Source organism: Desarmillaria tabescens (assembly GCF_030435595.1).
Source record: "Desarmillaria tabescens strain CCBAS 213 chromosome Unknown EV420scaffold_12, whole genome shotgun sequence".
In the NCBI taxonomy this organism is placed as follows: Eukaryota; Fungi; Basidiomycota; class Agaricomycetes; order Agaricales; family Physalacriaceae; genus Desarmillaria; species Desarmillaria tabescens.
The window spans coordinates 1,072,399-1,095,543 of record NW_026848311.1 but is presented as its reverse complement, the minus strand read 5'-3'; the positions used below and the strand labels follow the sequence as shown (position 1 = coordinate 1,095,543).

The window sequence follows — 23,145 nt, the reverse complement described above, 5'->3', positions numbered from 1 at the left end:
CCCATGCTCAGTTCACGCAAGCTCCCAATACTCTTAAACCTTCCTCTTGCCGGGCTCCCCTCCCTGATTCTGCGGAACTCTTCCCACCGACGCAAGCTCCCGATAAGCAAACGTTCCCAAATCTATGGCCGGGGATAATATCAAGAATGATGTGACATTCGCGCTCTTATCTACGCGCAGAAGGACAGCGACGCGGCATCCACCTTGCTGGCGTAGGAACGCTAGCCTCTCAAGAATGTCCTTCAAGTTCAGCTGCGTACTCCGCTGTAGAATGAGGTGCGTGCGTCCTCTACTGTACCCTCCTTTCCACTATTCTAACCTCTAGCTCCATTTTCAAGTGGACTCTTTACTTCCGCGGAATCAATCTCATCCATCCGATCTGTCACGGCGCACTCTATCCCATTATTCTGAATCTGCATTCACATCCGACGCAAGCAAGCGAATGTTCTGCTTCCACTGACAGGGAGTCAATATCAATCTCGATCATCTGATCAAGAACAAGTAGAAGACGTTCACATCAAATCAGCTGGACCACAGCTCACATCCCCTCCAACCCAAGCTTCCGTCAAACAACAAGCAGACCTAACTATCCAATCTCACCCGGTGCACTCGTCAATCTTACATCTCAACCCCTGCATTCTCATCCGATTTCGCACTTACGCCTGTCGATGGATCAGCACATGCACGTTTTTGCTACTATTCCTACGTGGACGTAACGCCCCCAATAGTATATTCTAGGCCTCAAGGCCTCAATCTACACTGACTTGGAAGGGATTTGTCTTCTCGTAGGGGATTGAGATAGCGCAAGGGCTTCTTTCAAGATGAAACAACGAATCCGAATTTTATGGACCCAGGACGACTTTCCAATTCAACTTGATTCTGCCGTCGCTGTGCACGCATTTATAGAAGAATCTGTGATTCCCGGATCATGGAGCCTAGGATTTTCCATCAAGTAAAATGAACTTGGTCGGCACCAAAGTCGTAGGGGATACCAAGCCTTCTTGTTAAACCTACGTTGCATAGTCAACGACGGCATCGGCTTGCAGCAGGGATTGGAGGAGGCACGGGATGCGAACTCGACCAGACCCGATGAGTGGTGATGGTCGGGGATCAAAAGATCAACGTGGCCAACACGACTGACACTTCTCCGTGTCAACCCTCACTAAGTACTAACATACGAAATAGTCCCAATGCGAATACTCGAGGATCTACTTGTTGATTACATCGCAATCAATAAGTATTGCTATGTAGTTCCCGAACATTCATCAGTGCTTTACGGCAAGTACTGCGCAGCGTCCCGAGGAAATGCGACACAAGGCACAGTAAAGTCATATTTTTACTAGATTTCGCGATAGATGGTGAAACGAACTACTTCAAAGCTTTCTGACATCGAGCTTTGTGCACAACCCTGCTGGGTCCGACCGTATGTAACCAGGAGGCATATGACACAATGCCGAACGTACCACACCATCCAAGTCCGGGGTGAGAACGCAGGAAGCGCTTGGAGGGTTATAGTACAACGTAGCATGGACCACTTTTGGGTCTTTGGCACGTTCCCGCTTCGATTCGGAGAGAACTCTTGGCTAATATGAATAGGTTGTTAAGGCCCATTTCTCTCCTCTCCTCTGCCCGTTCCCGATATCAAAGCGACCATCAACTTTGGAAGATCTGTCAATTAGAGCTTGGATCATAGAGTTCGGACTGCCCCCTTTATTCTTTGGATCCGTACCACTGCTTTATCACAACTCAGCGGCGCGCGCCGAAAAGTGACATTCCTCCGTCTCCACTTCTTGGCCCTGGGACCTACATTGCGCCGTCTCTCAGAATAAATAGAATGATCCCGTTTGTGCCTTTGGTCCGTTACATCTCCTCGTCTTTCCGTTGCCTCTACGGAGTCAAAGAACTTGGTGGCAAGAAATTGAAGGAAAGACTGCAAAGATGTTTTCGATCGCGCTTCTTCAAATCTTGATCAAAGAAGAGACGTTTCCCGATTTCATTCAGAGTCAGCGGGCCAAATAAAATTGGTCAGGCACATCTCTTTTCTCATACCGATTTCGAAAATTTCAATCCGCCGGATAGTCAATTCATCATTTGTCTCCATAGCATCCAACGAGGTGAAAGATGCTATATTTAGATGCCCGATCCAACATATACAGCTTTTCCTTCACCCTAGTCTATAGATGTACCGGAAGCTGACCGGAAGAAACGCCCGTCCTATTTCCTACACCGTTTCTGCGACGAATTAACTGGCCCCTTGGCAGCTTCACTCTTATGTCTCCCTTGTCTTTTTGCTGCCTCGTAGTAGGATGATGCTTACTATTTATGCATTTGTGCCAGTCTGTGCTTGATAGTTCCGCCTTTTTGTCGCCTTTATTACCAGGATCCGGGGGAGAAGATAGGTGCACCGTAGGTTTCAAGATTTGGAGCCGAGCCCTCCAGCTCACAGCTTGTAGATGGCCGTCGTTGTCGGTTCTTTCACCAAAGGCGGATATCCTGGTGTCCTCATAAGATGATCGATGTGCTAGAATGTCAACGGGAGATAATGTTATGGCGCTTCTGAGTCCTTTTCTCCGAGTAGCGGGCTTCAGAGTGCCGATGAGCAGACTCATGAAGCCGCCACCTCGCCGTGTTCCATCCTTAGACTGGGATTACCAGCACTCACACAACACTCTATGCATGTCGGGACCAATCGGTAACTAGGAAGTCCTTGGCCGTGAGCTCGAAGATGCTGTGATCATACTCCTGCCAGACAACTGTCGATCTCTTCAATACGAAGGAATTTTGTTCGTTTGTTCGTACATGCTTGTTCTCACCGTAGGCCATTCTATGCCGTCACATAATAAGCTGATTTCTTTGTTAGGATATCATTGTTTGGGTTACGTCCGTGTAAGTACCCGAATTTTTCCTTCAGCACAGCAGCCAAACACATTTCTGGCATAAGAGTACAAGGCACGTCTGGGTAGCAACTCCACCATAAATGCTTTCTACCGGGCGAACCAGCCTGAGTGAATCGGTCAGCGGAAGAGGAAGTCTCGACTCGGTAAGCGGTCAACGAGACCCTGACCTCTCTCGCGACTCGGGATATTACCGAATCAATAGAATCTCAGGCACGGCGCGGTAAATTCTTTTCACCTCCATCTGCAGCGTACATTGCAGGCGTTGATATTGTAGTAACCGTCAATGAAAAAATGCAGTTCTGAAGGAATGTTTCCAGCAGCATCAGCTAACCTTGTTCAATTCGGTCCTTCCCTGGTTCAGTCCAATGCAGCTGTGGAGCATGTTATTGAAATTTTCACAAGCCAGTATCTAGTACATAGACTGTAGAGTTTTAGAGTTTAGGAAGCGGTGTGGAGGTACGAGGTGTCAACAAAACTTGGGCAACCAATGTATATGCCGTCGCCTCTTCAAAATCTAACTTTCGCTTTCGGATGATGGAAATCTGACCTGATGATGTAATTGAAGTCCTTTCAGGAAACGAAATTTTGGGACTTCGTTATCCGCGTAGGTTTGGAAATATTAGAGTGAAGGGTACGGGATCGGACACTCATAGCTCAGACAAAGTAATTAAGCGACTTGAATGACCAGATTCGGTGGAATCGAACTTAGGGACTAGCAATTTCTTGAAGGTATATGATCCGTTTACGAGTTTACTAGATTTCATACCTCGAATAATCGAAACTCGGATAGGATAGAAAGGGAGCAAATCAAGTCCCGGGTCCGCCGCTCCACCTCTTACACGATATTCTTTCCTCGTTCGGAGATCTTCCTCCTTCCGATTCTGAAGCCAAGATCTTTCAGATTTCGCTTAACAACCCCAGGTACAAAAATCACCCTTCAACGGGAAAAACCCGAACAGAACATAAACAGGATTTAAGGATCTACATTGTATCCGTGTATAACCAGGGACGGACGGTATGCACCGTCCAACTCAAAGGTACGTCACCAACAATAAAATGGCAATTACTTACTGACACGGTGCGGATGGTAAGAAAAATAGATCCATTCTGCCCTAGAGACGTTGGCCAGACGGAGGTTGGGATAGTTGTGTACGCGACGGACGTCACGACGTGCCGTACATCTACGCAAGAGTATAAAGCATAGAGTATATTTCGTATGATCCTTACCATCAATTGACCTTCTTTCCATCACGGTTTACGGTGCAGAAGAGCTTCACAAAGGCGCGTTACGCATATCTCTGCATTAATAACACTATCCCCAATACCCTCTTCTTAGGCGTTCTATATCATCAGCGCTGGGATCAATCGTCGAAGATACGGGTTCCCTCGAACTTGAGGAACCTGAAATACATCGGACAAAAGAGTACAAAATGGCCGACCTGACACAATTCTTGTCGGAAGCGGAATCAAAATCTCGATGTAATGGTGGCGTCGATCCTATTTCAATGTCAAGAGCAGAGCTCAACGGGACTTCCCGTATTCATCTCGAATCTGAGCAAAGAGTTCTTCAGCATCCTTCGCCTCGGGAAACGAAGGCATGGGCGGAAGTTGTGAGTCTACACTTACTTCCGTTGGCGTATTTACTAATGGGAAAAATTGTAGCCACAGTCGTGCCTTGACTCCAGTCGATTTTGGGCTTTTCTCGTTGGGATCGATGGGTATTCATCTAACCCATTGCGCGGTTGTGTGGCAGACGCCTTAGCAATGAAGGAGTACCTTATCGAAGACTTCCTCGTGCCTAGAGAGCGAATTCAAAATCTTCTTGGTCCAACGGACCAGGGTCACGGCACAGCGGCCGACCCTTCCTCCTTCCCTTCTCGCAACAATATTCTATCCGTCCTTCGTAGTCTCATCACCAACCCTAACATCAAGCACGGCGATCCCATCATCATCTTTTTCGCTGGACATGGTTCTCGCTATCCATTGTCAGACGATGACGATGATCCTGACTTTTTTGACGAGGACCCCGATGATGAGCACTGCCGCAAATTCGTTGAGGTGCTTTGTCCCATGGACCGGAACACCCTCGACAGTAGCGGCGCATTCGTCCCCGATATCACCGACCGGGAGATCAATACTTTGCTCTCCCAGATATCCCATACCAAAGGACATCGAATCACGTTTATCCTGGATTGCTGTCATGCAGGCAGTGTTACTCGAGCATTGAGCTTAGCAGAGCGGACGGTTTCCCCGTTGGAGAGTGCCTCGATCGAAGATATGCTCCTCGCTGCCGAAGAGACCCTGAGGAACCTCCCTGGTTATCGATCGATCGCCGCAGAGGATTGGATCCCGGACATGGATTCCCATGTTATGCTAGCAGCATGTAGGGGAGACGAGGTTGCGAAAGCGAGGCGGGTAAAGAAGGAGAAAGGCATGGAGGTATGGAGCGGTGTATCCACGAACTCGCTCTTAAAGGTCCTGAAGTCTGGTGTGTTGGAAGAAGAAGCGACATATGTTGACCTCATTAACGCTCTGCCACGACCCTCTCTCCGGCACCACTTCCAGACGCCTAATGTCGCAGGGGGACGCAAGGATACGCGACTTTGGTATCAGGATTGACGTGAAGCTATTGTCTGTAAATTTTTGGAAGCGGCCGATTCGCTTTAATCATGGTAGAATCGCTATTAGTCCTAGTATGTCCTAATCACTGTAAAATCATTCTATTGCAATGATAATAGTAATATGTTCTTACCTTCAGTGCAAGCTCCGGAGGGCCTATTGGTTGTAGAGAAACGCCGAACGCGATGTCAGGCATTGACAATAATGGGTCTGAGAGGTCGTACGTATTGCATAGACTGTCTATTTGATTTCTGAGATGGACAAGACCGAGAATTCAGCTGAAAACCACTACGATGGTGGAAAGAGAACGTAGGATGGGAGGGCTGTGATCACGGTATAACTAGGCCGTAATTCGTATAGCATCGCTAGGTTAGAGAGCGGAAATTAGCAAGGTAACTTATAGACCATGAAAACAGGAATGAACTTACGTTGCTGACACATCTGATTAGAGAGCAGACCAGGACAGGAATTGACATACTGAATGACTTCGAGCTGGTTGCCCGGGCCTAATAACATAAGGCTTGACGCCAACTTGGTATGTCAAATATTGATCCTGCATTTCCACGTAGATGATGACGTCTGAATGTCTGGTCATCGTGATCTAGTGCAGTCAAACATCCATTCTAGTGTTGTTTCAAGGACGTGGTTTAACATACCCGATTACCAGGTTAACTTTGTCTGCTCTCCCAACCGTTGAGGAGAGAAGCGGAGCAGAAATTCCGGCAGTTTGACGGTTCATCCGTACGCAGATGGCTCTGTAGCTGCCTTTAGTTTGATTGCACAATTGTCGTCAATAAACGTACCCATAAGTTATCGTCAGTTCTTGACTCATTTCTAGAAAAGAATAAGAGGCTCCTGTTCCGATAGCGTACGGATTTTGGACTTTGGTCATCCACAATATTGCACAGAAGTTGACTACACTCGCGGTGCGCGTTAGAGGAGAAGGTCTTGGTTTTGTAGTCTGCCGTGAATTGTGTTAGTAAGACTAGTTGACATCATCCATTGTGCTGAGAAAAGGCTAACCGCAGCGACATGCAACAGTGCATATGTCGGACCTCTACGGTGTCTGGACACAATATTTAGCAAATAAGATCGAGAATGTAGCCTCGGAGCTATACCAAGACGAGGATTTGCCGAAGTCGAAGTGCAGAGTCTACCTGAAATGATCCCAGAAATACGCGGCCCCTGCAGATATTCTGTGCCATTACAGAAGGAGAGACTGAGGTGTAGCGGTGTTGGGAAATGGAGATGAAGAGCACGTGGGCGACACAACTTCGACGCTTTACACAGCTCTCAGGCCCCAGCTCTCAGATCTCCTATCACGTCCTCTCCCTTCAACTTAACATCCCCTTCACACAGGACAGCGCTTCGCTGGACCTGCCTCTGGCATCCAGTGCATCGTACTCGAACACACTAATAGAGGATGCCTAAAAGATTAGGAGTAATCTACGGAGGACAACTGGGACGTTCCTACACCCTTGGACCAATAATCCCTCGCGTCGTTACCACCCGTCAAATCCAGGTCTTTGCTGGATAGCCGTTGGAGCTATGGGTGCCGTGTACCGTGCAAATTTATGAGCAAAGATGATATAGGACTAGCTAGGTTGGTGAGTCTATCAGACTGCTTAATATGCGAAAGTTGATACGCTGGATAGCTCGAGAAGTAACGGTGTACATTTCAGCAATTACAAACAATCCTAGTCGAATCACCTACGGGCATCATCTGCCTCTGTGAAATACCACAATTTCGATTATACGTGACAATCAATGTACCAGCACACTTCCTCGATTGGCTGTTCGTCGACGAAGATCCATTCAAAGACCGTTTAGATGGCGCCATTTCTATTCGAGGCCATATCATCGAACGTGCAGCTAATATCTGCGCAATCCAATCTCCTTTCCGTGCTCGTGAGCACAATCACCGCACTTTTTTTCCCGTAGGGATCGCGTTTCGCGCTCCTTCCCCCTTGTCCTGAATCCCATCTGTTCGAATCCCTATCACAATTTGTCGAGGAGCGATCGAGACCACCGTTTCTGTAGCCTCAAGTATAGAGAAAGATTTAGTCTGCGCGGCCCTCCAAGAGCATCTACATGACACTGAGGAGAGGATGGACGGGAAATATTTGTTAGGCCACCTGCAACGCAGCCGCTTTCCGTTCTGAGCAGGTGTACATCCAGTCATCTGGCGTATGATCCTGCCGCTCTTATTGTTGGTTTCCCGAGGGATGGCTAGTGTGGCGAACCCTTGTGCAGACCAGGATTGGGGTTCGTTACGATTCTGGGCGGATACCGTGGGGGAGCATGCGAGGGTTACCGTCTTTTTCATCGCGATGGCAGTGATGATAACATCCTTATCCTCCCGAACGGAGAGTGATTGGGACTTCGCCGTTTACGTTGGCGGTCCTGAAAAGGCCCTGATCAGGTCAGTCGATCGGTGAGTTATGGGCTTCCTGTCCTTGATTACGGATCTAATTCATTCACATAGGGAACTCGGAGATATATATCGACTATGCCACTCAAGAATCCATTGAAAGCGAATAATCTTCAAGACAATTCAGAATCATTTGTTCACATCGTCATGCGCGCGACCTTCGTTACATCATACGTCAGATACATGTTTTAGCCCTAACACACTCGAGCGGAGATGACCAAGGAGGATGTTGTCTGACTCCGATTTCATATCGATATTGCTACACCGCGACCAGGACAAATACTCTCGACTCTCGACAAACTGCGATTTGCTTCCGCCAAACGTTTTTCGTGGCGTCGATCCTTACGTAGCTAGGGACCCAGCTCAGTCCCCACATTTTACTCCGGAAGACACCACCTATTCAATATTCAGGGTAGAGGGCACGCTCCAACAGCTATGAGGTGCGGCGGCACTTGTAAGGCATGGAAAAGGATGAGACAGGTATGAGGCGTGTTCACTCCCCTTTGTCATTCTTCTAACCTTGTCCTGTTCTCCAGCTTGTCCTCTTCGCTCACTGTGGTTTGCCTCCATCGGCCTATCTCACGAGCTTCATGGAACCTTTTGCAGCTTACGTCTGGCTCAGTCCTACCTCAGACTTATCAAATATCCCATGCGACTAACATGAACTCTTTGCTTCCGCGTAACTAAATCTTGGCCATCTGATCAGACCTGGCCATCCTACCAGCTTAAGTCGCCATGACACATCCCTCCTCCACATGCACATCCGACGCAAGCTCCCGACAAGCAAGCACTCCTAGACATTTTGCTTTCACAGAATCAATCTTGCAAATCTCCATCCAAGAACGAGGGCGCTATACCAGTAGAACGATTATACCCATGCCCAGATCTAGGGACCGTACTTGCGGCGGGCATTGCGCGATGTATGCCGCATGGGATGTACGTTTGACGATAGCGGGTTGGATGGACGTTGGGAGAGGTTATCCCTGGATTCCACGCTGTCGATGTCGCTCTGTTCTCTGTTATCCGCATACGTTGTGTACACCGCTCGCAGAATAGAATGCCTTGTGCTACAATCACTCTCGTGTGACCCGGACATAATAACCGAGGCCCGACTATCAAGGCGGTTGTTGCATCCATTGTAGGGAGGCTGAAACTTCATGGTGGAGAATTTGACTTTCCATTCCTAGACGAGGCCGTATCTGCCTCTTGGTTAACGCCGCCAGTGGAATTCACCTTACGATATTTTTTCCTGCCACTGAGGAACAGTTCACTCATAGTTTTATCCAGTACTATTGTTCAAGCAGGGTGCACACTCCATCCACGGTTAAAAATGGTAGCCTTACACCAGCATTGACGCTTTGGGACCCGCTCGTCCTCACCACCGCTCGGCCGGAGGCACTTCCCTTCCGCAATACCATTCGGCCTCTTCATAACTTGTACTGGGTTGAGAGACCCAGATTTGTATACCCCAATCGATGAGGAACTATGCATCTCCTCATTCCTAATGTCCTCGCCCCATTGTTTGCGAGGGTGTTTGCAGCTAGACGGGGATGGCACAAGGGTTTGTTTGGTAGAAGCATACAATAGCAAAATCGGTGCCAGCAGTTGATGCCCCGCTTGTCCCGGCTCGCACTTATGGCGTATCTCTCCTGCTGGCGATACTTGTTGACTATGGATGATGCCACGCTTGAAACTTCTGTCTGCTTGTGTTTCTGTAGGAGGGGTTGTGCGGTGAAACGATGGAGGTGTTGATTTCTCTGGCCCTACAACCGCGTTGTTTGACCGCTACATATTAGAGAAGATCCGTTAATGTCTAGCGTGGTTCTCCCTCTTTTTCATCCGATCTCGGTTACAGCGCCGGATGCGGTAGCCGTTATGGATATGAATCTCCACTGGCGAGCCAACACATACTTCAGTCTTCCCGGATTGTCTCGTATTGTCTCTATCTTTGGCGGTCTACCTTAGTACATACTCATAAATGATGAACCCTCAGCGGCTGTGTTTACTGAACAACCCTTGGATACGCTTTCTGATGCCAATCTAAAAGCTACATCGCTCTCACCCCATGCTCCCGTACCTGCATTTCAGCATATCCCTACATAGATAGGCAGGCACTCGTCTCAATCTGTTTTAGTTAGTTCGGCTTCTTGTCACCGACGTCGTTACAGTATATATCATGATCTATATAGAATCAGAGTAATTGAATTCATCAACTTGGATGCTGATGTTCCTCATTTACCCCACAGACTACATAATTTCGAAGAAGTGTGGTGCTGAGTAGTTCGCGGAAGATGGCTAAGCCTAACAGAGTGAATTCCAGCTTCTAGAGAATGACTGCTCACGTCACTCCTGATACCAAGGTGTGCACATGCCTGGCGTCTCCCCCAAGACAATCAGCATCTCCGAATAGAACCAGGTCAGACGACACCAACAACAAGCAGTATCGGAGTGTCGGTGGGAACATCTGTAAAGGCATCATCCCGCTCTTGCTAGAACGTTGTCACTCTCTCACTATCTCATGAGGTCTGAGTTGGTATACTGTCTCTGTATGTAGGGAGGAAACCGTCATGCGGCCCTCTGGTTTCGTTTCTTATTTTCCCTACCATCACGCATCACAGCACCCTGGTTTCACAATTTGGGCCATCACCCATTAAAAATTGTACAAGGCATTGTAAATGAATTGATTTTCTCAGAAATCTCATATTCTGTTTGACAGTTAAGATAATACATACTGCGAGGCGACACTCAGAACCGGTTTCTTATTCTAGAAACCATCACACATCATACAACTTTGGTTTCACAGTTTCAGGAATCAGAAATCCAGCAGCGTTACGCTCAATCCTGAGTTTTCCGCCCTTCATTATGGTTCTTCCCAGAGAGGTCATGAGGTCATGGAATCTGGGTACACTAGCACCTATGTGGTGGTCCACAACCTCCCCGCGGAAATCCTCGGGCATCAGAAGTGAACAGGGAAAAAGCAAAGAAAAAGGTCTCGACTTTAGCTAGCAAGAACAATAGAATGTTGTTGAACTTCAGGCACACGATTCTTATGGGCATCCACATGTGGAATTATAGTCACTGTTCAGTTTAAAAGTTACGTGAAACATACTTCGGGCATACTTCGGTCATGCGAGAAGAATACCGACTATAGCAGGAATAGTGTTGACTTTTCTACATGGCCGTGTCCAGTTTTGTTGTAACATTTCCAGCTTGAGCATCAGGCAACCTTGTTTGATTTGGGTCCTCCTAGACTCAGTCCAATGTAGTTGCAAACGCGCCGCGCGCGTTGCTGCAATTCACGGAAACGGTGCCGGTATGTAGGTCAAACGCTGTAGACTGAGTGTTAGATAACTTCCGTAAGTACAAAGTACAAAGAAAGACCTGCGTAAACAAAATATTCTCGTGCTATATCACTAGCCCTGACACAAATCATCAAAGGCATTCGTTCCTCCCAACTTGAAGAGCTCGAGGCGCATCTGGCGAAAGCATACAAAATGGCCAATTTCGTGGAAGTCTTTCTAGACGCAGAATCTCGATGTAACGGCGTTGCGGATGCTACAACATCGCACAATATTCTCCTCGAACCTGAACAAAGAGGACCTCAGCATCCTTTGGCTCGGGAACCAACACCGAGGGCAGCAGATGTAAATATACACTTACTTTCATTGACATTGATTACTAATAAGGAATAATGTAGCCAAAGCCGCGCCTTGGCGCGAGTCGGGTTTGGGCAGTTCTTATTGGGATCGATGGATATTCGTCCTACCCATTGCGTGGTTGCGTGACAGATGCCTTAGCAGTAGAGCAGTACCTTGCGGAAGACCTCCTCGTGCCTCGGGAGCGCATCCAAAGTCTTCTAGGTCCAGCAAACTGCGTTGGCACACCCACCGATGCTTCATCTGTTATCCCCTCCCGTACAAACATTATATCCATTCTCCTTAGCCTCATCACAAACCCAACCATCGAATACGGTGATCCTATCATTATCTTCTTCGCTGGACACGGTTCCCGCTATTCATTGTCAGACAAAGACGGGGAAGACGATCCTGATTCTGACAAGGAGCACGATGAGGAATGCTCTCGCAAATTCGTTGAGGTGCTTTGTCCCATGGACCGCAACACCCTCGACGATAATGGAGCCCTCATTCCCGATATCAGCGACCGAGAGCTCAACACTATTCTCTCCGAAATCTCCCGTACGAAAGGGCATCGTATCACGTTCATTCTAGACTGCTGTCATGCAGGCAGCATCACTCGAACATTGAGTTCAAAGGTGCGGACTGCTCCCCCGCTGGAGCATGCCTCAGTCATCGACATGCTCCTCGCTGGTGAAGAAGACCTCAGAGACCTCTCTGGATATCAGTCCATCTTGGGAGAAGGCTGGCGCCCAGACATGAATTCCCATGTAATTTTAGCGGCGTGCAGGGGAGGCGAGACTGCAAAATCGAAGTTGGTAAGGAAGGAGAAGGGCGCAAAAGTGTGGGGTGGTACCTTCACGGGTTCGCTCATCGGGATTCTTAAGTCCGGTGTATTGGGCGAAGATGCGACGTATCAGAACCTCATTGACAATCTTCCACCGCTCCGTCATCAGACACCAATTGTCGCAGGAGGACGGAAGAATACACGCCTTTGGTACCAGGATTGATGCAGGGTTTTTTTATTTGCCTTGATTGTTACCTATAAAATCGTTCTATCCCTTCAATCGTGTAGCCTTTCCTTTTTTGGTGCAAGCTCTTGAGAAGCCTGTGCACAGGAAGACAATTTCTATGCCATGCGTCAATAAAATGTCCAAAACCACAAAATGACTAGTGGTACATTTACCGCGGTCCAAGACACAACAAGATTATGGCGACGGCGAGAACGGGATTCGCTTTGGGAATGAAGAAGGATGGAACGTGGAGAACACCGTGAATTAGGCTCCATTCACTTCTTGACGGCTAGACTTCAAATGCGAAACAACAAGGTCGGTCTATTTCCTGCAGCATAGAGTACGTGAAGCGCTCACGAGAAAATCCAAAAGACGTGATGGCGTGTGGTCCTGGTCTAACCTTTTGTAGATGGCGACCTTGTCTGGAGGGATGTACACTCTACAATGTGACCCTCAAGGTAGCCCAACAAACGATAGATATGCCGCTGTTCATGGCACTCTGACAGATGGTGTATGACCTGGTAGCAGGAAACCTGATTCAAACAAACTTGCGTCGAAATCAATGCTACACTTTCACGTAGATGGTATCGGCACTTCGGAGGTCATTTTGATCTGGTACGAACCCTGGTTTGCGTCGCATATGCTGAAAGTCATCGTTTCAAGAGCTTCAATCATTTGCGGTAGAAGGCATATTGGGGTCTGCAAGCTACGCGCAACAGAACACGGAAAGAGGAAGACAAAAAAAAAAGCACGGGCCGGACTTTGCCGTTCCAGGTCCCAAAGCTGCCGCATCGTGCTTGTTCCGAGAATCATGTTCGTCGTCCTTCTCTGCGCTCTGGTTGTTGCGATTTCTTCTCTGATATGCGAAAAGTCTCAATGCTACCAAACTGTTACTTCCAAGTGAAGGGCCTCGCCAATTCCAACGATTCAGATATCTGCCCCGGCCGCTACGACACGTGCCTGTTTACCAGGCTAACTTTGTCTGTTCTCTCAACCGTATGATATGGGAGAGAGCCAAACATACCACTTCATCTGATCCTGATACCCGAATATTGAGAAATGAGGAATAGACTAGTGAGGGAGAAGGGACGAGATCCAACTATACAACGACGTGGCAGCGCGAGGCAGGTTTGGATCTCTGGTGCGTTCACGTTTCGAGTTAGAGAAATGCCTGGGATAATGTGAACAAGTTAGACTGCCCCAACTTGCTCCTCAGCTTTAGGACCGGCACTTTGATTTGCACTTACCTTGCCTGAAGGATGCTCACTGTGACAATCTCCTCACGACGAGTCCACTTTCTTCATTGCTCGGAGTCAGAGCTAAGTGTGACCCGATGGATAGTGTGTACGCTCCCCTGTAGGCGCTGCTTTGGAATTTGCATTATTCATGACATACTTACTCTGTTGGGTCCTTGGCTCAGGATGTCGACTTGATGGAACATCTCGCCATAGTCCCCACTCTCATTCACGCCTCGCGTTGGTATTTGTCGGGGGAATAGAACCCTAGGCTATTCCATTGATTCCATTTGACGCATCGAATTCCACGAAATGGAGGCATCATGGCTCGCAATCTACTTCCGCGGAACTTTTTTCTATCCTTACTTGACCGGGGATCTGGGCGAGTTCCTTTATCCTACTCTGGAAGACACCACTCGCTCAACAGCCAGATAAAGCAGTATGGTGGGGGGAGTACTCGACGTTCTCTGTCTATGCAGTGGATTCAGGAGCACCTCGAGCAAGCACCAGTCAAAGCGAAGAGGATGAGACGCGTACAATCTCTATCCTACTGGGCCGCAATTCCAGTCTTGTCCTGCGGCCTCGGTTCCTCCGATTCTCCTTCCCTTCATACATGATTGGCTTCCGCAGAACCTTTCCCACGGTCAATCTTATGCTAGAGATAGAGCTATGCCTAACTCCGTTTTTTTCGGCCCAGCAATCTCCCAACAAGAGGTCCCCCGTAACAAGCAAAGAAGCTGTATTGTTATCCATGATCCATCTGGACGAAATCTAGGAGGAAAAGTCCTATCATGTATTTCCCCTAGGCAAAATCAACTACATTTCGCGCGTGTTTCTTGTCCGGACCTCAGGGAGCAAGTCAGGATGATGCCGTGTCGTAGTACGCACGTTTCTGACGCGTCTTATCGCAGCGGCTCGACGAGAACATTGAACAGCCTTTTGCAGAGTGGCCCGTCACCTGATTCCAACGTTTTGATTTATTTTCGAATATATACAGATACGAGTTCCGCGAGTATTTAATAAAGACGGCTTGCCAGGCTAATTTTCGAAGCTAACGGGGTTCACCCAGACAAAACCGACGAAAATCTATTTCGTGTCAAAACTTGAACTTTGCGATGCGTTCTCCCCACTATTTTGGGGGTCCTTCAATAAGCAAGCCAAGTAAGTAGATCTTATTGCAAGTTGCCGCACCTTGTACCGTGACTGTTGAAGTAAACGCAGGAAACCGGATCACCACACATTTTCCGCATCAGGGACCGGAATGTTTAAGAAAATTATACAGAAGACGCGGAAACGTGTCAGTACCGACGCGAAAGGAGACGCCACAGAGTTCGAAGCGCGTAAATGGTCGATCACAATCGAAGAAATTAGCAAGATCTGATGGGGTTACTATGGCATGCTAACAGAAAATGAAGCGTTCATGTCAGTCGCGTTCTTGGTCTGTCTCCTCGCAATCTCATACAGGTAACAGAAGAAGAAATGGTAAAAGAATCTGCTTATTCTAACAACCGCGACCTAGATGGCCGGGAGTAACGACTCGTACCCTTTTGGCAACATCGCAAGCGGAAATGACAATCGACGCACCGAACTATTGCCTCCGTGAACCTTTCCCATCTACCCCGCATTTCCGTTGCTCACGAGCTAACTCGCAGGATATTTCAATGCGTCGCCTGAGTGATCGTACCGGAAGGAAGAAGAGCGTATCAGGGAGGTAGTCCATGCCAAAAAACGCTGCAATCGACATTTTCCTTAGGCATTCTCTTTGATTGGGTAGCTCGTTGGTACGCGCAGTTTCTATTCCCGGAACAAGGACAGTCCAAGAATACCCTGGAATTTAATATCATTTTATCACGTGATGGAGACACGGGTATTCGAGTCTCAAGTCTTTGACGCATTCATCATTCCTCAACGCGTTTTTGGGAACTTTCATGCAGAAACTAGATTAACACTACCAAATATAAAAGTATTTGCTTTTCATCCTATCCGTCTAGGTGCTTTGTTCGAGTACATAGACGTTAAAAACTAAGTGCGGACTTGAAGAGACTCGTTTTTCACAATAACAATAAAACAGCCAGGCAAGACACTAAAATAAGCCACCCAATCAGCTGTCTTCCTCAAAATTTGGACGATTTCTCACCAGGGGTATGTTTACCTTCGACTACCATAAAAGCAACAGTAGACATAATCCAACATGTCTGCAGCTCTACCTTCCTTCTGCACGAACACCCCAATTGTGCAACGTACTCGCCCACATCTCTGCTTCAGACTTACAACGCTGCAACGAGTCACCCTCCCCCCGAGAGTTCGAGGTGCATTTGGCGAAGAAGGACGACATGAACAACAACGGTGAGACGTCAGATGTGGGTATACACTACTTTTCGTCGACCAAATTACTGATGAACAGTAATGCAGCCACAACCGTGCCTTGGCCCCGACCGAATTTGGGCCATTGGAATTGGAATTGACGGGTATCCATCCTACCCATTGCGAGGCTGCGTGGCGGATGCTTTAGCAATAAAGCAATATTATATAGAAGACCTCCTGGTACCGAAGGAGCGAATCGAGCATCTTCTTAGACCAGCAAACGACAGTGATGGGTCGACCAACGATCCAATTCCCTCTCGCAAAAATATTCTATCCGCCCTTCGCAATACTATTACCAACCCAGACATCAAGTATGGCGATCCCATTATCATCTTTTTCGCTGGACATGGTTCTCGCTATCCATTGTCAGACGATGACTATGATCCTGATTTTTTCGACGGACCCCGGTGACTGGAATTAACGCTCTCACAAATTCGTTGAGGCGCTTTGTCCCATGGACCGGAATACCCTCGACAGTAGCGGCGCATTTGTCCCCGATATCACCGACCGGGAAATTAATACTATCCTCTCTCAGATCTCCCGTACCAAAGGCCATCGAATCACGTTTATCCTGGACTGTTGTCACGCAGGCAGTGTCACTCGAGCACTGAGTCCAGGACTCGGAGTGCGGAGTGCTCCCCCCCTGGAGTGTACCTCGATCAAGGATATGCTCCTCGTTGCAGACGAAAACCTGGAAGACCTCCCTGGTTGTCAGTCCGTCGTCTCAGAGGACTGGGTCCCAGATATGGATTCCCATGTTATAGTAGCAGCATGTAGGGGAGACGAGGTTGTCAAAGCGAGGCGAGTAAAGGGTACGAAGGTATGGGCTGGTATATTCACGAGTTCGCTCGTAACGGTCCTGAAGTCTGGTGGGTTGGGAGAAGGAGCGACATATGTCGACCTCATAGATGCCCTGCCGCGACCCTCTTTCCCGAACCACTCTCAGACACCTACTGTCGCAGGTAGACGCAAGGATAAACGCTTGTGGTATCAGGATTGACGTGAAGTCATTGCCTGTACAATTTGGACGTGACCGGTTCGCTTTAATCATGGTAGACCGCTCTGTAGAATCAAACCGTACTATCGCTCTAATCACCGTAGAATAATTCCATCGTATGAATCATGATACACCTTTACATTTGGAAAAAATATCTGGAGGGCCCCATTGAACATTATGTCCCGTGTCGACGACGGTGGACCGGTGAGAGGTTGTACGCGCCGCGCACACCGTCCATTACATCGCTGTGGGCCAGACAGGACGAGTAATACGGGAGAGGTATGACGATGGACACTGAGCTGACGGCTGGTTAAGCTCGCGAGAATCAGCAAAGCAAATTGTAAACACAGAAATAGGAATAAGCGTACAAAAACTTCCGAAACATCTAAACCAGATTAGAGAGCCAGGGCGGCAAATGAGTCACTGGTAGATATCATGACGGATACTGATGTGTTCGCCTGGCCTTGTCGCGAAATCTAGTTTCCCTTCAATGGAGCCAATCATCTCGACAAAATTACATCTTCAGGTCCTCAAATGGAAATGGGCAACGGAGCAGGAAAAATGAAAAACAACTGCACCTACAGATCTAATCAATGGACGCGTATATCCAGAGAGAACATGAAGGAGACATACACACAAATGCTACTCTTATCCTCTGGTTACCGGACAAATTAGCGCATATCATACACCCGTTCTATCGAAACAATGAGACTGTTATAACGGTCAGCCTATATACGAATCAATGGCTCAACAACGCACATTGACGAAAGCTGGTAGCTGCTACACCATCATATCTTTTGCTATCCACACCGCTTTCGAATTGTGGCCGCTGTGTTCAGTTCCTTGTCCAACGGCAATCTCGTAGATGACCCTGCGGCACAGCCTGAGCGCGCGAAATTAACTTGATGACATCCTGGTATAGATAACAAACTGGCCTTTCTCCAAAGATGGGGACTGAGTCGAGGTGAGTATTGCGGGGAAAAACAAGAGGACCAATGGATGCGACTGTAACCAACTCGTGGTGTCCAAAGGTGGGTAGCGAGTCGTAGGGAGAGACGCCAAGTATGGACTTGTGGTATGTTCATGGCCTCGGAACAGCCGCCTCCCACGTTGCGATGCACTGAAGGTAGAATAAGATGAGAAGCCGAATTGCACGTGGCAATTCGCCTACCTCCGGTCCTTAGACTTTTGGGACACCCGCGAAGGTGATATAGACATAGGCTACCCTGAGAAAGGTATTCTACTGTCTTTCCAGGTTCAAAGGCGGGTAACGTTGGTAATGCGTTGGGCCTACCTGTAATAGGCATAATTGGGAAAATGAGCATGGTCGAAACACATGCTTTCGTCTATTCGACGGCCTCCTTGGCTTGATAGCCAATCTGACTTGCTCATCCGACTCAAGTCGTTCATGCGATCCAGTCAATTGTCGGGGAAAGACAATAACCTTTCCGTTACACCTGCCCTACTGACGCCATGTTACCTTTGGACAATATTGCAGTTTTCGCGAGTATACTAGCTCAAAATGTCAGAGCGAGGGGCGTTCAATGGCGTGGGAAAAGGACGCACATATCGCCTCCATGACATTAATCAGAGCCGTATTTGTATTCGATCCTTACCTTCTCTATTCCTATTCTCCGTCTCGTGGCAAGAATCGGCACGGAGATGGCGAGCAAATGCCACCTGAGTCAGAGACGGGTCGTGCTCACAGTCTGGGGGGAAGCTTTGAGTCCTTCTTTTCATATGGATAATGGTATTATAGTAGCGTCTACTGCTATTTCAGTCATATGAGTGCGCGCTGGAGCAATTCCGTTAGACAGCACTTACCTGCGTACGTCAGCGAGGCAGTCAAAGTTCCTGTTCATAGCCTATATCCGTAGTGCCGGTTAGCCAGAACCGTTGTATTGATATTGCGCCGGGCGGATAAAAACTGGAAATGCTGTTCATGGCCCTTGAAACATAGTCAGAAAAGCTTATGCTACGCTTGGACGTTAGTCAATAAACCGGTAACTGTGTTTCTAATTGCCCTTGATGTTGCAAGCAAGAAAGGGTCCACAGAGACAAGTCCGAGTTTAATGAGCTGACGCCGATATGAATTGAAGGAGACTGAAGACTGCCAGTGACGCTGAAATGTGACGATGCGTTGAAACCGTTCCGATCGTTTCCGATCACGCAATTAGATGCCGCCGTCAGTCCAACGGCCCGCAAGGGCAGCGGCAACGTGATCGTGTTCAACAACGACGACCTGCGTCGCGTCCGTTTTATCTCTGTGTTGGACCAACGTCGGCCAGCCTTTCTATGTTTTCTAGGCCTCCAAATGGGCGTTAAACTATCAGAAGTCCTCCCTCCTTTCATGTAGTTTTGTTCAAGTTAAACGAACTTCGGACTTCGAAACCCATCCGGATAGAACAAATTCAACTCTTCTGCTGTAGCGACTCAGACTTCACACACAAATCAGCCAGAATACTCATGCTCAATGCTCAAGTGAGCACTTTTTCAGTTCATTGCAGCCCTTCTGACGTTATTACGGTAGCCACAGGACGCGTTTCACTTCACATATTATAATAGTGTGACCTGATTCATGCCGAAGCTCAAGGGACGCACGTCCTAGAGCGCTCAATGTGAGACATTCTGTATCCCCTTATTCATACACATCTGATGGGCTTATAGCTCTTTTTTTGTCGCCGTCACTGATCATTTTCTTGGAACTCACAGCAGGACATCGCCGATGCCCCTCTTTTCCCGCATCTAACCCCTGCACTAGAATTCTGCGCCTTTGTATTTGCTGTTAACGACTCTGGATTAATTTTTGGGGTATACCCCCATATTTGTGGCGCAATGGCTACCAGTGCTCCCTCAGCTTTCCTCGTCAATACATGGAACTAGGGTTCGTAGATAGCCCCGATAGTCGCCGGCTAACGATATGAAAACTGCACCCAAAATCTGGCTCGTGATGCCTCGCGGAACCGACACGACATCCACGCGTCCTTTGAATCGAGTCAGGTTTCGTTTTTGAATTCAAATTTGGTTTCGTTAATGACCTTCCGTTTAGCGATGTAATGGTTCTGTGATACTCCTGAGTCTATATGTACATGGGCCGTTCTTTTGCATTAATTACGCCATCTTTTCAGCGTCTATTTAGGCTTTAGTATGGAGCTCAGCCACGGAACACCGTGCAAATACGAAACTTCCGGCTCCTATGCCTACTGATCTGGGGTTCCCTGCTGTTTCTACGCTGTACTTGACAGGATGAACGAGGCGTAGCGACTACATCCCCTACTGGTGTATCTCTGATTGCCGTGCGTCGCAAGCGCAGATCCTCGGCCAATACCTATACATGTGGGGAAATTTTATGACTCATGCTAATATTTGTCAAAACGTTCCTGCTGAGAACATGTGTATCTCTCATAGCTGCAGGGGTACCATATGAAACATCGTTGATGGTCTGTGATATTGGTTGACACTCCGACATCTCTTCGTGCTAATCGCGGCTGTAACAGAAGACATCCTCATTGTCATAGCTGCTGTTCCATCAAGCATGCGAATGCGACAGGTCACCGCAGTCTCTGTATGGCCTGTAAGCGCTTAGGAAGCAATCGTTTCCCGGATGGCTTCCAAAATTACGTCTGGGTCGATCATCTTGGGAGGTAGGCCTGCTGTGTACTATTCCACCTGTATGCCGCGAAGACCCAATAATGGATCGGCACGTAGAGTGGCAATTTCCTTCCTTCCTTTTCTTTGTTGGTGAAATCTGATTCAGGCGCTACAGCTTATTGTCTCCTTGATCCTAGTCAAACGACATAATGACGAGTCATCCTCGATGTCCGCGTCGATCCCGAAGCGCCCAATAGTGTTTCGCCTCCCAGCCCGTAACGGACGGATCATACATCTCTCGCAGGCCTCACGCCAATGACTCGTCTATGCTGCACTTATATGTACACCTTGGCTCTAGTGGCCGTGACCTATGTCGAATCTGACATCGCTTCTTACAGCTCTTTGTCAAGAGTTTTGGTGTGTACAGGGCCTCCAAGTTTGTCTGTGTGTTAACAGGCCATGAACCCAGGAACGATTGCGTGGCATGGGAATGTGAGGCTGATCGTCAGATTCAGTGGGTGTCTATTCGATGGCGTCGGGAACTACATGATACAAATAAGAGTGAATGATGAATAGAAGGGTAGTACATTGATGGCTACAAATGCATGCGAGTAGGTAGAGCAAGAATATTGTAGTTAGGATTATGAAAGCAGTATATGAAAGTATTAGTATGGTAAGAGTGGAGCAGAGAATCCAAGCAACCCAGAAAAAGTAGTAAAGATCCAAATAACGACATAGTAACCCAAATGGAACGGAGGAGGGTGTTGGGGAAGTGATCTCGAGATTGGAACAGCGATATTTTTGTGGACGCCAATTACACCGTTAAGAGGGAGAAATGATTCACGAGTTGGCGCCTAGCTAAATCCATGCGCCGAGAGGGGAGATTGTAACGAAACAAGAACGCGTGATAAGCCCATTACTCGATATGAACCACCTCCCCGCTTCCTGCAGACGCCTCGGTAGCGAGATCCGGTTTGGATCTTGGCCAAGTCACTGTGAGCATGCCTTCGACCATAGATGCCGAAATGTCTGTTTGCTATAATGGGAGAACAAAGAGAAAGAATCAGTAACAGCTCATTCAAGGGATAGTTACAGAACAAAGATGGTTGGTAAACAAACGTCGAAAATGCTGTTTACAGCCTCGTGGACGTAGGAAATGGACTCACTTGGACAGTATGGGATAGTTTGAAGCTTCTGTAGAATCGCCCGTATCTGAGCTCTCTGACAGGAAATTGAATGGATGGTTTCTTGTCGACGTCCATAGTACCAGTGGACGATGCATCACCGTTGGGCTGCGCATCCGCATCGGCGGAACCGCTGCTTATGAAGCGAGACCGCCGCTCGCCTTGAATGATGAGATGGCCGTCAAGGATTGACAGGCTCATATCGGATGCCTTGACACCAGGAAGTTCGAATGTCGCCATGATATTTGGTGATGATGGGTCATCTAGGACATCCATTCTGTAAAAAGTTCATTATTCACGACTGAAGCCTTTGAGCCACTGGGAATATGCTTACCTTGGTGTAAATGTGTGCTCGCGGGCAGGGGAACGTCGGGGACGCGTCACTTGCGTGTCAATGGGAGATGTCACTGTGATCAAGCCCTTACTGCATAGTTCCTTGATTTTCTGTCCAGCAAGAGCACTAGCGATTCGATAAAGGTCGGGATTCTGTTTGGGTGTGGGTTTAGCAGCGGGCTTGGGCTTAGAGGTATGGGAGGATGGTTGAGACATGGAAACACGTATAACACCAACGAGATGGAGCAGTGGAATAGTGTCTGAAATAGTAGAGTGTGGAGGTGTAGTTTCACTGATTCAGCTTATATAGGATTTCCGGTTCGGCATTTGCCGAAGTCTGGAGTCAGCCGGAATGTGTTCGAATTACGAGTCATACATAGCATGCCGAACACCTGGCTTTGACGAGCACCCTTTCCCGGTCGACAGATATTCAAGCAGACTTACTCATGGTACAATCTGGCATTTCCAAGCCGGATGTTGGGATTACCGATGCGATGGCTGTGCCCCATGCGTCATGCGAGCCCACGTAACCCCGGCGACCGACGGTAATCCGGTACCTCGACATCCCCTCCCCGACGCGGAGGTTAGTTCACGAAGCCGATGGCAGTGGAACCGCAGGACGCTCGACCGTCGCTCTGAGTTCGCTGTTTGTCATGCAGAGAGTAGTCAAGCAGCTGTCGAATTAGGAGTCAGTACCGCACTTTTGGAGTCATGCTCAATACATTGAGGAGTCCTCACTTTTCTCATGCGTTTCCAACGAGTCATAGTCGTCACCTTGGCTGTAATTTGTGCATTCAAGTTGCACCAAGGTTCCACCGCTGTGACCTTGCTATGGCCCTATTTTTG

At 48.1% G+C, this 23,145-nt stretch overlaps 6 protein-coding genes across 6 annotated transcripts; 4 read left to right on the top strand and 2 right to left on the bottom strand.

The window, feature by feature from the left end:
- Window positions 1–4,577: 4,577 nt before the first annotated feature.
- Window positions 4,578–5,093, top strand: EV420DRAFT_1228369 (uncharacterized protein; the record flags this gene model as incomplete). Its single annotated transcript, XM_060466525.1, has 1 exon — window positions 4,578–5,093. A coding segment is annotated over one exon (516 nt), but the record flags the coding sequence as incomplete, so codon positions are not given.
- Window positions 5,094–9,243: 4,150 nt separating this feature from the next.
- Window positions 9,244–10,030, bottom strand: EV420DRAFT_1478488 (uncharacterized protein; the record flags this gene model as incomplete). The annotated part of the gene is made up of 3 exons (XM_060469501.1): window positions 9,244–9,732; window positions 9,859–9,903; window positions 10,025–10,030. 3 exons carry the CDS (start codon window positions 10,028–10,030, stop codon window positions 9,244–9,246), a joined length of 540 nt encoding a protein of 179 aa, XP_060332783.1.
- A 1,092-nt stretch (window positions 10,031–11,122) lies between these two features.
- Window positions 11,123–12,592, top strand: EV420DRAFT_1746944 (uncharacterized protein; the record flags this gene model as incomplete). Its single annotated transcript, XM_060480179.1, has 4 exons — window positions 11,123–11,143; window positions 11,198–11,264; window positions 11,365–11,591; window positions 11,645–12,592. The coding sequence occupies 4 exons, from the start codon at window positions 11,123–11,125 to the stop codon at window positions 12,590–12,592; spliced, it is 1,263 nt and encodes a 420-aa protein (XP_060332782.1).
- A 2,184-nt stretch (window positions 12,593–14,776) lies between these two features.
- Window positions 14,777–15,759, top strand: EV420DRAFT_1533985 (uncharacterized protein). The gene is made up of 3 exons (XM_060472782.1): window positions 14,777–14,991; window positions 15,043–15,294; window positions 15,350–15,759. Exons 2-3 carry the CDS (start codon window positions 15,227–15,229, stop codon window positions 15,543–15,545), a joined length of 264 nt encoding a protein of 87 aa, XP_060332781.1. The 5' UTR covers window positions 14,777–14,991; window positions 15,043–15,226; the 3' UTR covers window positions 15,546–15,759.
- A 262-nt stretch (window positions 15,760–16,021) lies between these two features.
- On the top strand, window positions 16,022–17,194 carry EV420DRAFT_1478486 (uncharacterized protein; the record flags this gene model as incomplete). The annotated part of the gene is made up of 4 exons (XM_060469500.1): window positions 16,022–16,070; window positions 16,096–16,190; window positions 16,243–16,601; window positions 16,672–17,194. 4 exons carry the CDS (start codon window positions 16,022–16,024, stop codon window positions 17,192–17,194), a joined length of 1,026 nt encoding a protein of 341 aa, XP_060332780.1.
- A 4,280-nt stretch (window positions 17,195–21,474) lies between these two features.
- Window positions 21,475–22,528, bottom strand: EV420DRAFT_1533976 (HSP20-like chaperone). Its single transcript, XM_060472781.1, has 3 exons — window positions 22,301–22,528; window positions 21,949–22,243; window positions 21,475–21,818 (listed from the first exon to the last, which is right to left on the bottom strand). Exons 1-3 carry the CDS (start codon window positions 22,513–22,515, stop codon window positions 21,699–21,701), a joined length of 630 nt encoding a protein of 209 aa, XP_060332779.1. The 5' UTR covers window positions 22,516–22,528; the 3' UTR covers window positions 21,475–21,698.
- Window positions 22,529–23,145: the final 617 nt, after the last annotated feature.